This window comes from Cuculus canorus, chromosome 6 (assembly GCF_017976375.1).
Source record: "Cuculus canorus isolate bCucCan1 chromosome 6, bCucCan1.pri, whole genome shotgun sequence".
Taxonomy (NCBI): domain Eukaryota; kingdom Metazoa; phylum Chordata; class Aves; order Cuculiformes; family Cuculidae; genus Cuculus; species Cuculus canorus.
The window spans coordinates 22469786-22484148 of NC_071406.1; the positions used below are offsets into that span (position 1 = coordinate 22469786).

Below are 14363 nucleotides of genomic sequence, written 5' to 3' on the forward strand. Positions count from 1 at the left end.
TCTAGTAAATAACAGAAAATAAAACGTCTCTGGTAGGGCTGAACTTGAAAAAAGGACAAAGCACATCTAAAGTAAGTTTCTGGCACAAGGAAGATTCAAAGTTCGCGTCTAATTTTGGTAAGCAGTTCGTGACATCAATCCTGACATCACTACCGAGGATAAATACCTTTTACATATGATGTGTCCAAGTGCGATGAAGAAAGTGGCAAAGGTCTGCCCTTATGTCTTGCTGACAACTGCCCACAACCACAGAAGCAGCAAGACAAGCCCTTGCATGCCATTTGCTTTTACCAAACACAAAAAGCACTACTAGAAGATCTGGGAGAACTGTAAGACCTCATACCAATCTCCACTGATCGTCATCTGGTTGACTGAAGAAGCTGCACTGGAAGGTTAGCAAAAAGAGGGAAACGGAGACAAAACAGGAGTCATGTGGTATGGGGAAGATACAGGGAGACAAAACTAGTGGGATAGGATGATGCTGCAGAGAGTAGCTCCTGGCCACAAACTGGCACTAAACCATTTTCCTCAACAGAAAATTGCATGCTGTATAAACAGTAGAATAGTAATAGTAAAACATATCTAATACTCTTATTTTAGTAACTTCAGTCATCAGTTTCCTTCTCTACAAAGCTCAAATAAGCATTTGCATGCACAAAAATCTCATTTGTGTACCCTGGAAGCACACACTGCGGTACAAAACCACCCCCCCCTTGCCTAAATACCCACCCAGGACAGTCCCAACCCAGCAGCCCCCAGTCACCCAGCAGCTGCATTAATAGCGCACATTACAAACACTACATGGCTTAGGCAGGAGACCTGATAAAGAGAAACTCATTCCTTCAGCGCCCTTCATGCAGATACTTTATGCTCTAAAATGAGTCCTTACAGTTATCCACAAATGATAATGCAATTCTCGGGAACAGCAGAATTTTTAGTAAGCTCAATTGTTTAACTTCTGCAAACGCAATCGGTAGTTTTGTCCCAGAACATCTGTGATCTTTAGGCAACGTAATGGTCGTGAATCTCAACTACTGATTTCAAAATAAAAGCTTCAGCTCTAAAAGTAAATTTGCACATTTTTATAGTATTATTGCAGGTCTATAGACAAAGCACCTAAAACTGTCTTGTAAGTGCACAGCAAATACAACTGCTGAATTTACGCATCACCCCTTGCACTGGCAGAAGATACAGGAAGAAATACTTTTCCTTGTTTAAGAAAACTAATAGCTTCTGCTCCATTACATCTGATCTGTAATGATGGTAGTAAGTGTACCTGCAGGGAAGGAATCTGTTGACTGGCATTTTGCTGCAGTTCGGTATGGGCTTTTTTTTCAGTGGAATTTGTTATTGACAAATCCCACCACTTAACTTCTTAAAAATCTGAATCCTACTAAACTCCACTACTGTTTCACTGCCATCAAATTATTAAGACAAAGAGAATATCCTGCTGCAAAGATAACAATAGAGATAACAGAGATTCAAAAAAAAAAAAAAAATAAGGTAAGAAAAACGCACAAGGAAAGCTAAAGAAACTTTTCACAAAACCCCACCAAATGAAATTATCGGTGCCAGAAGGCAGCAGGTCTGCAATACAGGACTCCCTGTAGCTTGGTATAAAAGCCCAAAGGATAGAATGGGGGAGTATTTTTTGTATCCCACTGCCATTAATCTAGAAGTAGGTTTTCTTCAGTTTTCCACTGTGGAGCTGCCCTGCAGGAAGAGATTGGTTTTAAATTCAAAACATTTCTTTGTTTTTAACAGTTTTTGTTTCCACAGTATAAAAGTTTAACATAAAACGCTGAAGCCCGTCAAAGCAGAAATACATACCTTATAAAGACCAAGAAGGCCTAAATCTTTCAGAACAGAGAGGGCACTGACTCTGGGTCCTGTAGTAATTTCTCCTGCTACCTGCAAGCGAATCTTTACAATCTCCAGAGGGTTAGTGAAGATGACCTGGGAAGCTCCTGCCTGCAAACCCAAAGAAGAAGAAAGTAAATTGCATTACTAGAGCGTGTGGTGACAGGCGACTTCTACAAGGTGCTGAATGCCTTCAATTCTCACCGCATCAGCTGATATTCTCCTGTAAAAATGTATGAGAAAGATTTAATAAAGCACCTGTCTGGAAGTTAAAAGCCCCAAATCAGAAATCATGGATTTTTTTACATTTATAGGTCTATATTCCGGGTGGATTAATTCAGTTTGCTTTTGCTTCTCTTCTTGACATCACTTTCTGAAAGTCATGACTGTGTTTAGTTTATCAGATATTAGATGAAATACTAAACTAAAATAACCATCAAGCTAAATGCTACTAAAGCATCAAGCACATATAAAGAAGACTTTATGTTTATTCAATAATAATCTATCACCAGTGGGCAGACATGTTATTTGCATTTAGTGGTGATGCAGTTCAAAAGGTAAATCTGCATTTAATGGTGCAATTTTAAATTATTAGAAAAAGTGTTTGGAGTTATGTTTAGCAGCCTTTAATTGTCTTAAGTGGAAACAAAACATAAAATTTAAATAGGAAAAGCAACATTTCAAAATATACTAGATATAAATGGAAGTTGTTTCTTTCTCTGAGCTGAGCAGGATAGATTTACATGCAGGAAATTTTCTCTTAGCAGCGCTGAGGACTATCAAGCGCACTTCCCAGCAATAGTGTTGCAGAGCTGTTTCAGATTCTGCGCTTTAACCTAAGGCTTTCAAAGCACTATATCTCAAATTTGAGAGAGACTGAATCTGACAGCTCCATTTTACACACATGTAAATCTAATTAAAATGACATGTTTTGATTTCTCCGTGGTTTGCTGTAGATACTATCATTCACTTCTGGAGGAGCTTCTGAATTTTACTAAGCTTTCTTTTTTCCCCTCTTCCTACGCCACCTTTTCCAGTTAAAAATTACAACTACTTTCTTAACATTTATGACATGCAACTACTTGAAAACAGCCAACTTTAAAAAGAATTTCTTCCACAATCTAAAAGCCCCTCTTAATGCTGATCTATTCCTCCAACACATCAAATTTTATTGAAGGAAAAAGATGCAGAACATCTGCAATTAAAGCTTTTTTCCACTTCTAAATTGCCTGGGAAATAAACTCTCTTTGTGACACTGGGGTGTATGTGTGAAGGAAAATCAATAGTCTGCTCCAGCACCTCCTGGACAGCAGGCAGGGTGTTCTTTGCTAATTGATTCAGAACTAATGAATACTAATCCTTTCTGCCTATAACACAAATTTCCTCTCTCTGGCCGCAGACAGAATAAACTTGAGATCAGCCCTGAAGCATGTCTTCCAAGTTGGTAACTTGAACTGTCCTAGACTTGAGACAAAAGAACATTGCAAACCTGGGCAGCTCTTTTTGAGCCTGACCAAGCACTCGGGCCATATCTACAGGATGTGGGGCATGAAGCATCAAACTCTTCACTGACCAAAAACCCAATACTTGACTGAACCTTTACCGAGCACACTGCCTCCCTTTTACTGCAAGCTTAGTTTATTACTTCAGTCATTATTGACATTTTAAATCACCGTTGTTATGGCTTTGCTAAAGCACCTTGACCCAAACAGTGGGAGATCAACCCCTGCTTTTGATTAATTATCTCCACTGTAGTAGCTACTTTTCACGCCTCCCACTCAAATAATCGGACTTAATCGACAATCTTCATTTTATTCCCTCGCTTCTTCATCTCTCTGAAAGAAAATCAAAGCCTACATTTTTGTGGACATTTATTGCAACCATCATGAAGATCACGAGAACTCCCAGACCAGCCAAACCGATCCCAGCCTCTCTGTTCCTTGGACTTACTGCATTGTGTTTACTGAGTCGTCTGGCACCACTCGTGTCCAAAGCCATTCTTCTGGCTCTCTTTACTTCCCATCTCACCTTTTCCTTCCCCATTCATACACACCTACACATGTAAGATGAAACAGCTGTCCTGCCAGGCAAAGTTCCAATCCAAATAAAACTTACGAACTTCACATCTGGCAAGTTCTGTTAAACAATAACTAATTTTTTTTTTGTATTGCATTAAAACAGAAAAAAACAATTTAAAATGTTTATAAATCCACAACATAATTTTTAAAAACAATTGTGTTAGATAAAACATTAAGCAAATTGCTCTTCCTATATAATACAATGCACCACATAAAAGAGTCAAGTAACTTTAAACGTAGACACTAAGCTAGAAATTCATGCCAGCTACCGGCCTATTAAGTGTGCATTCTTTGTTTACATATATATGTGAAATTCCAATTTTTATTTTTAATGTTATAAATCAGCACATCCTGCAGAGCAGCCAAAATAACTCTTCCTATTTGCCTAACGCCCACCACAGAAGCACAAATAGGCCAATTCGTAAACATTTCTATTTTCTATCCTGAATTCAATCTTCCTGCAATTAACAATCTCTTCTTCTAGGTGCACAGCTGCCTTACCCTTCTGTTAAAATCAGCAACAGCCCTCTTCTGATAGAGAGATGAAAAGAGAAGGCTTTAAACACAACACATTTTAATATTTTAGTAGCAATACTAATTATATATAGTACATTACAAATTGTATGTTGTTAACGAAGAATTATATATGACAATATTAATATTAAAATATGACATGATGATCAGGTTATTGTGAAAAATAAAATATAATGAACACCCTAACATATGCTTATATTGTCAGTGAAAACCATTTCAAAACTCTTTAATTACATTAACATTTTGAACACTGAGTATTTACAGCGTTGACAAATTTCTCAACGGGCAGCTTTCTCTGAAAGAGCTGTAACTGTCAAGCTGCTCAGCTAATACTCCCTGTGAGCAATATCTACTTCTGTCCAGCTCCTGACTTTTCATACAGTTGTTCTTGGAGTTCGGCAAACTTTTCTGCACAGCAGTGATTTGATTGGCACAGTGAGGCACTGAATTCACTGGAGCTGTGTGAATGAATTAGGTCCTCAGATGTGTCACAAGAACAGATGAGACAGCATCAGCTTTAATACTGAACACATAACACAAGAAAACTCACTTTCCCATTGTATTTGGGGGGTTTTAAAATGAATGGAATGGTTGCTTTTGTTTGTTTGTTTTTTTTCTTTTGAAGTAAGCAGTTGCCTAACTATCCTGAAGAACGTGTGAGATGGAGGAGAGAGAGCTGGCTGGGAGCAGAGGAAGAGTGCGCCCCAGAAGAGGATGCAGAGGAGAATGAGACAAAGGATCTCCAAATAAAAATGAACTGGCAGCATGCAGGGTTGCAACACAAATCTTCATGCTTCCGTGTAAATCATTAGCAATCACCATCATTCTTTTTCAAAGTATCTTACTTCAGCTGTCAGCCATGTGTGTTAAATTCACGTGCACGTGTACGTACACACAGAGGTATACATTGCAGTCCTTGACTTTCTTTTGGGGAAGGTGCACTAAATCTAGTCTTTCCCCCCATCAAAATTTCCCTTCACATGTAAATTACAACAGACACTTTAAAAAAGGTTGACAAATTTGTTTCTGAAGGGAGGTTATTCATACACATCAAAAATACCAGTAATAAAAGCTTCTACTTAACCTTAATGTCATGTAAAATAACTCTACAAGGAGCAAATAAAGGAACTAAATCTGACAGCAAAGGTTATGAGAGAAAAGATGTAGTTTGAGATCCCACAGCAAACGCCCCATGACATGCCAAAGGCTGAAGGAAATACACAAATGACCCCGCAACATGAGACCTCTTGCCCTTTCCAATTCCACCCGAGAGGCATATGCTACAAAGGGGGAGAGGCCTGCTTCAAGCCCTTCCTTCCTTCCTTCCTTTTTGAAAGCACCACATCCTGGACCGCAACTATGTCCCATACTAGCAGCTAAAATAAGATGTTACCTAAAACAGTCTGGTTTAAAGACATCATAAGAACTCGCCCTTCTTTCTCAAGGCAAAGCTGTCACTGTTCATGCACCTACTGTAGACTTCCTGTCTGTTTTACTAAACAACTAACTTTAAACATATGCAAGCAAGGTCAGGCAGTGAAGTTTAACTCTGCTTATAACTTTATCTGTTTGATATACATTAAAAGAAGTAGAGTATTATCAAGATTTTAAAGGAAAAGTACTGGCAGCTATAATTCTATGGGTTTGTCTTTGTTAAATAAAAAGTTATGATTTTAATTTTTTTCTAAAGTAAATATTTGACCCATTCCTATTTGCCTGACAAGCCTAAATACCTGTTTGTGTGTTTATATGCACGTATAAATACATATGAAATTTTTTTTTATAAATATGCCAACTAGTTAGACTAAAGCTTACATTTAATGTTTAAATATATAAGAGATTTCAAAGCAGAGGTAAATCTGGACTTATACGTATTTGCACATGCAAACACACACACTCTCACCCCTAATGATCAACACATGCATTGCCTACACCTTCAAGAAGGGTTCTTAGACCCCCATCTGGCACCCCAAATCCTCTTCCTCCCTGCAGCGCAAATCAGAAACTTCTTTCTGATGAAACAGGATTCGTTCATTTAAAGTAGTAAGCATCTGTATTGATGGGAAGAGTTCTTTTTTTTTTTGCCAGTATAACTCATAGGAATTATACCTCAAAATCACAGCATCTTTGTCTACTGTGACAGTACTTACGAATCATTTATACAGCATTAGATGTCTACTTCAACATCGCTTCTCAGCTGAGAATGAGCACTCGCCCTACAGCTTCTTGCCCTTCACAATGCACTCACATGTGTCACGTGTGTAAGTTCCTCTGAGAAGCACTGTCCATATCAGGTGTGCGCTCTCTGCTTTCCCAGATGCTGTCGGAATAAAGGGAAGCACTACTGATGCCTCACTCAGTCCCCCTGCAACTCAAAGTTAATGGTAGCTGAAAAATCCAAAGGTGGGAGGAATGCAGGGTAATCACTGAATTACAATGAAATGTAATTCAATTAATTACTGTAATGGTAGAGAAAGAAATTGTTTGCTTTGACCCTATATAAGCGTGGATGGTGCTGTTGATCATTAACAAACCAGCACGCTCTCGGGAAGGTAGGAAGATGGGATATCAGTTTCATCCACCAGGGACTGGAGCCCTTTCACTGACAGGTATGACCTGACTGCTGTAACTGAGCTGCCCCATGGAGCTGTTCTGCAGATTTCAAATATAGTCACAGCTTGGAAGCAGCTGGGAATATCTGGGCTCTGGCCGAGCAGACCCTACACTTCCCAATGACATTTACACTGCCCAGCGGCGAGCAGGTAGGTTTCAAGGAGCACAGGGCACAGGCTGCCTGCGGGAGGTCCCTGCCCCGCGGGAAGGAAGGAAAGACAACAGACAGGCAGCTGACCATATAAACAGGCCACCGCGTAGGCAGATGTCCATGTTAACTGCTACAAGAATGAAGACATTTCCTTTTACTGGGAACAGGGGCATATTCTGTAACCTTACAGGAGCTGAGAATAATTGGAGCCTTGAGAAGAAAGACTCTGGCCAAAGAGATGCAGCCTGTCGGAGTTACTGTTTCTGACAGTGTAGCACTTCTTGCAGACATTCCAGAGCTATCAGCCTATACAGGTTCTCTTGAATCACTACTGTCTTAATGTCAAAGGTTTCACCTGTACTCATATGCGGATTTTAGAAGTGTAATGCCTTACGTAGGCTTTGATACAGCAGCACCATCCAGAGCAGAGAATCCGCTTGGTCTGCTGGTGCCTTTCCCAAGTTTTTTTTTTCCTCCGAAGGAAAAAAATCTTCCACAGAAAGGGTCATTGGGCACTGGCAGAGGCTGCTCAGGGACGTGGTTGAGTCACCATCCCTAGAAGTATTTAAAGAACGGGGAGATGAGGTGCTCAGGGACATGGTTTAGTGGCAGATAGGAATGGGTGGACTCATCCAAGAGGTCTTCTCCAATCTAGTGATTCTATGATTCTAATATGCTTCCACTTCCTCAAGCATTTTTTTTGTCCCTGGTTGAGGACTGTGGCGTGCATAATGTGCTTTTGTATGGCTTGCAGGAAGGTGGGCCTTCAAAGGGTAGGAAGGCCTCTGCTGCAAAAGCTAAAAACAAGGCTTGCTCATCTTGCTCATCCACTACTAGTTCCATACCAGAAATGGTGAAAAAGTGCATTATTCCTGTTAATCAGACGGTTCAACACTAAATACAGGGAAGTGATGGCCAGAGATAAGTACATGGCTGAGAACTAGGTACAAGAGTAATGATTTTTCATCTGATATTACAACAAGATGAAAAGCATGTTTTGAATTTAGCCTGTATTTACAGTGTATTAGCAAAATGTTTAACTGTCAAACAAAGAAAAGGCACAAATAACAAGTTACCCAAATTCAGATGCTAAAAATAATTTTGGCATATATAAAGCACAAACAGTTGCACAGTATCCCATCATTTTGTCGTAAAAGAGAGTGAAGGAATAGAATAAGGGACAAAATGAATAAGAAAGGTAGCATCACCCAAACTAAGCCTTGCATGCCTCTGCACGCAGAATGGACTACACGTGCTTGTGGCACTTCCTTTGATATAACTGTTGATTATGTCTCATAATATTTTGTAGAAAAACAGTACACAATGAACACCAGAAGGGCAAAGATCAATACTATTTCCAAGCACGTCAATATAGAAAACAGCTGTCACAATGAGGATGAAAAGGACTGAGGATGAGAAGCATTAACATATCATCCCGCTACTGCTTTAGTAAACTTTCAGATTTTTGGAATAAACTTTATAGACTTGCTAATAAGATTCTGGTATTTAGGAAGAAGTGAAACTGCTAAAATGAAAGCAACCTACAGTACAGACAGAAAAGTCAGCAACTGGTAGGATATGAGATGATCCAGAGGAGGCTCCAAAGAAACAAACAGCCCCGAGGTTGCTAAACTGTGATCAACTCCTCTCCTACAAGGGCCAATTTTGTTTAAAATTCTCCCAGATTGAGCGAGATTAACACTGATCTTGAAAAACGTGGTGAGAACATCAGCTAGGACAGTCAGCCAGAAGATAGGGTTGTGTTTGGACGAATTATAAATTTACCCTACTTCACGGAAACATCCAAATTTCTGAAAGCTTATCTGAAACTCACGATTTCTCCCCAATTTTTGATTGTTCACTAAACAAAGACAATAAAGCTATTTTGAAAAAGGAGTATGTATCAGGAAGTGGAAGAGTCTCTAATGTAGATTGAATGTAATATTATACATTTTGGTACAAAAGAATACAATAGTAAAACTGATTATCAGATATTTAATTTTAATTATGAATTTAAGCAAAACACAGAGAAAAACACTATTGAATGTTATTCCCTTATGTTATCAATGACCTGTATGTGCTTTCTGCGTTATTGAGCTTTCCAGACAAAGGTTAGTCTTTTGCTAGCTATGCATCACAGTTGCTTTCTCACATTTCTCAGAAAATAAACTTTGTACACTGACAGGTGAAGACTCAAGCATGTACCAGGCTGCCAAATTCAATCAGGCAGAACTATAAGCAGTCTCCCTTCAGGGCTGCTTCTTTGAATTAAAAGTTTGCAGAGGTCAACAACCTTTCTGCCCCAGGTTTTGTTGTACACTGAGGAGGTTTTATACCAGCCTGTCAGCCTACTCAACTGGAAGTTATTAGTGTTCTCAGCTACAAAAGAAACCTAACTCAAGCCTTAAACATTTTATAGGGTTAACAACTGTTGGGGAATATCATAAATGAAATTAGCCATTGTGCAAATAACAATAAAAATATCTATCAATATCAATTCAAATTATTTACAGAATGCTAAGAAATACACTAAATTACAGCTCTCACTCTCCATGAAAACACAGTTTGGTGTTGAGTGGTATTTAGATGATGGATGTAGCTAGCATCTGGAGTAATGCAGTTACATTTTATATGAAGTCATTTAAACAGAAAATTCACTCATACTTGCCATCTGAAAGATAAAACTATATCGTTCGGGTTTTCCACATTTTCACAAACAGAAAAAAATCACATATACCAAGTTGAAGAGTGTGTTTCTTTTCCCTCTTAAAATTTTCAGCATGAAATTTTTTAAACTGTCCTAGCTCCACCCCCGTCACCGAAGGAAACTCAAAAATTATCTCTATAATCCATTCTCATGGACTACCTACACCTTTCCAAAGTAATCATGAATGCCAGCCCAAGCAAAAGTAAGGAAAGGGAGAAAAAACACCTTCACCTTAGCCTTTTGTGAGTAAAAACACTGCTGTAACCAAAAGTTAGAAACTGGGTCAAAAGAAGTTGTTCAAGCACGTAAGTCCATGGGAACCCAACTCAGAAGTACACAAAGCTTCTCAAGCAGAAAAAGTACTTTTTCTAAGTTCTTGTGACTGGGAGGAAAAAAAAAACCAGTTCTGTTCAAATTGACAAAGCACACCCATTAACTGTCATTCCAACTATACTGCACGTGACTAAGAATCAATTTTTCCTAGGAATACAGGACAGATACTTACACAGCCTCCAGCAAGGACCTCTGCGGGGAGTGGAATGGAACCATCTTTCTCAGTAAATTTGTCTCTGACAAAGTCATTAACCTAATAAAGATACAATACATTACACACAATTTTAAGTTATTTTTTCTCCTTATTAACATATATCAAGTAGACTCGTAAGCATACATATTAGAGTGCTTGTAAGTGGTCATCTTTCACACATTTTAGGAAATCAATCCTGTGTATGTTAACAAACAAAAGGATTCCAGGGGAAAAATAAAAAGATACGTACAGTTAGCTTAATAGCCTTTTCTGGAGCAACACCTATCAGCTGTGGTAACAAGCCTATAGAAACAAAGACATCACAAGGCAACATTATCTTCCTAATACAGAAACTGGTATTTTATAAGAGCTCTACAGAAATGCCTGTCTGCACAAGGGACATCCTGTCAGGTTGGGGGCATTTTTGTACACGCCACTGGCACATTGCATAGTCACACCAGTACAATTTTATATTAAGAGTTCTGTTGAAAATGGTAATGAAAAGGGTGACCAGATCTGCCTTCCACAACCAAATCAAGGCTGATGCTATTGGTACACAGAAGGAAAAAAAAAGTCAGGACTGAACATAGACCTTGAATATGCCTACTACATAAAAGTTCATTTAATTTTTTCAGCTCCTTAATATAATTTTTCACATAAAGGTTGCAATTACTTTTTAAAAATAGGAGAGTAATTGTTAGACATAACCATGACTATGATAAATTATCAACTTACTTCTACTTGACTCACTAACCTAAGCTTTCTGAGGGCTCCAGTCAACTAAGGATATGAAGGATTTTCTCTTGTTCAGTCCAACATGGTAGCCTGAACTTCTTTAAACTCTATTACTATTAAGTATCTTTTATCTCACCAAGTGGAAGCATTAGTGTATAGAAACCAATTTTGAAAAGGCCCTTGCTCCTGGAAAATAACTACTATCAAAATGAACTACCATTTGACAAAAAGCACATACACTGTTCTAGGAACTAATAGGTTTAAGAAAAAAATCAGTAGATGGCAGTCTTAACTTCCTAACATACAAGATTACAGCAGTATGTTATTTTTAAATCCATTTTCTCTACAGTCGTTTAGGCATACATGGAGACTACGAAACTTAAAAGTTTTAGTTTTATTACAAGTAGTCAGTTCCTAATGTCATTCCATGTCTAGGGAATATCAATTTGTCAAAAGTGTTTGGCAGTTAACTAACAAAAAAAATCCCCATGTTAATTATACCCATTATCAGATAACAGCAACAAAACTATATCAACGCAGCTTTCCACTATCCATTAATTGAAAATAGCTAAAAATTCGTAAAGGATGTTCAACATTCACAAAAGTACTTCGACTGCAGAATTTTTATACTACTTCCTTAAAAGGTAGCTCAGAGCGAACGTACCTAAGTAGAAAGTGCAGCAGATAATATATGCAGTGTAGTGTTTTCTTCCAGCATAGTACTTTCTGTGCGATTTACAGACTTACTATGCTGAGGAAAGGTAGTTATTAAATACAAAGAAAGGTTGACAACAACAAAAAGAAACGCCGCCCTCTCAGCCTGAATCTCTGATCTACCATGAAAAGAAAATCCAACTCTCCAGCGCCTACATTTTAAAAACCCAAAACTACCAGACAAAACACCATAAGACAACCCCCCCTCCTTTTATGCAGCTGAACTTGTTGGGCACACACATTTGGTGTGCCAGAGAACATGGGACCCTGCACAGTCTAGTGAGGGACTTCAGAAGATACTACATTAGCCCTCAAGTTGCACGCTAGGATTCAGAAGTGTCACAATTTCCTTTACCGTAAATGGTAAGTTTTATTTAAAAATATGAAATTTCCAGTATGCGTTCAGATCTATTTTTTAAACTGTGGTAAACAACTACATTGTACCGTTCTATTACAATACAACTTAAGACAATCCAGCTCAGGAATATGAAGAACCCAGTAACAGACTCAAAGTCAAATCCACAAATGTTTCTGTTCTTTAGTCTACCGTCCTTCCACAGACAGTCTGATTCATTGAGTGCAAGGCCTTAGTGACATGCTGACCATCAAATGCAGCATTTTCAAAACAGCTACATTACCTTCTTATACTAGACAATCTTAAAGACAATTATTAGACAGACTATTAAGAAGTTCAATAAGCTGACATTCTTTCAAACAAGCATATTTTTTTTCTCAAGTGTAAAAGCATTGCTTTTAACTCATCAATGGAACCATCATTGATTTCAAAGTGTTCGAGAAAGGTTAGAAAACAAAACTAAAACTAAGAAATGCTCAGTTCTAGAAGCTGCGATGCAATCCCATGTGGTTGGGGGGGCAGGAAGAGGAAGAAAACAGCACTGTAGAACGGCCATGTAGAAAGTCTCATAAATGTAACTCAAGGAGTGTTGGGTTTTGTAAGATTTAGTAACAAAAGGAAAACAATTTACCAGTAAGACTTAATTTAGGGAGATTACAGCTATTTCATTAACACTTTCAGCGACATATTCCTCCCTCTACTCATTGGCATAGCAAAATCCTGCAAGATTACAAAAAACTCATTAGCCAGAATCCACAGATTTTAACTCACAAAAACTTTTCAGACACGGCTTTAAAAGACACTGTCCAGTGTCTTCATTGACAGAACACGTCACAAAGCAGAAAAAGAGGCTGTGACCATCACAGAAGTGAGTGACTAAAAAAAGTGTGCCAATTATAAATACCTTACTGATCCTTATGAAAACTGTGCACTTCATTAAGTTATGTGAAATAACAATTAAAAATTGATAATTCAACTAAATATTACTTTCAGAGGACTGGCTAGCATGTGCCCTCTATGTAAGTCACCTTATTGATGTGAAAAAAAAAACTGTCAGAATCTTCCAAGCTAAAACAAGATATAAGACAGCTTTCAGTCTAACTGATAAAACTGATAAAAAATTGCTTTGAATTTTTAACCTGTATTTTAGAGAAGTGTTTTTGTCTTTTTTTTAATTACAACTTTTATGAGTTCCATTGCTTTTTTTAAGTAAGATAGAGCGACATAACACAACAGCAGGATGAAATCTCTTGTTCACAGGATAAAATCATAAAACAAGTCCCACTATCTGCAAAATTATATGGCATAAGATCTGATCTCCAGTTTAACAAGTACATTTCAAAATTACTGTCTTTCATCTCTTTTAACAAAAAACATTTGCAGTAAAATGGATCTTTATTCCACAGATGCTAATCTGCTCCTGACGGTTGCTCCCAGCCAAAAGTTACAATCCTCAGTCTCTGCGACAACAACCACATCCACAACACTCACATCCCAGAAATCAGGACTTCAAACCACCTAAGCAGCAAGGAGCAAATCAGTAACAACAAAAATATGCCTAGTTCTTCCCAGCATTTTTTTTATGATGAAAGGTAAGATAAATATTCAGCTCTACAAAACAGAAGCAAAATTGTATTTATCAAGTTTCCTCATTTTCCCATAAAAAACTAGCTGCTGAGGTATGAAAAAAGAAAGCAGAAAATCCCTGACTCGGTATACAAGTATTTTTTATTCACTTACCTCTGTAAAGACCAAAAAAGCCTTCAAAACGCAAAACTTTTTTAAAGCAGTCAAAGCTGTTTTTATACATCAACTCTCCTACAACCGAACCGGAGGTGCGCTGATTCTGCATACGAGTTTTCACCAGATCTATGGGATACACTGCAGTAGCACCAACAGCTGTGAGAAAGCATTTGAAGTATTATTTCTGCAACATCCTTGTTGCTGTGGTATATAATTCTTATGATAATTTTCTACATTTATTTATACATAAAGAATACGAAGCTCTAAGATCTCCAACGCGTTAGAAGGAAAAAAGGACAATAGTGAAAGTCTAGAAAAAGGTCTAAAGGAGAATGGATTGCACTATT

General features: G+C 38.0%; 1 protein-coding gene across 1 annotated transcript in view; it reads right to left on the reverse strand.

The window, feature by feature from the left end:
* Positions 1-14363, reverse strand: part of SLC25A12 (solute carrier family 25 member 12) — a 49773-nt gene that overhangs the window by 4158 nt on the left and 31252 nt on the right. The window contains exons 11-14 of the mRNA XM_054070143.1: positions 14014-14172; positions 10720-10772; positions 10449-10529; positions 1831-1971 (exon numbers count right to left, since the gene is read on the reverse strand). Of these exons, the coding sequence (XP_053926118.1) occupies positions 1831-1971; positions 10449-10529; positions 10720-10772; positions 14014-14172 (434 nt within the window). The remainder of the gene's footprint in view (positions 1-1830; positions 1972-10448; positions 10530-10719; positions 10773-14013; positions 14173-14363) is intronic.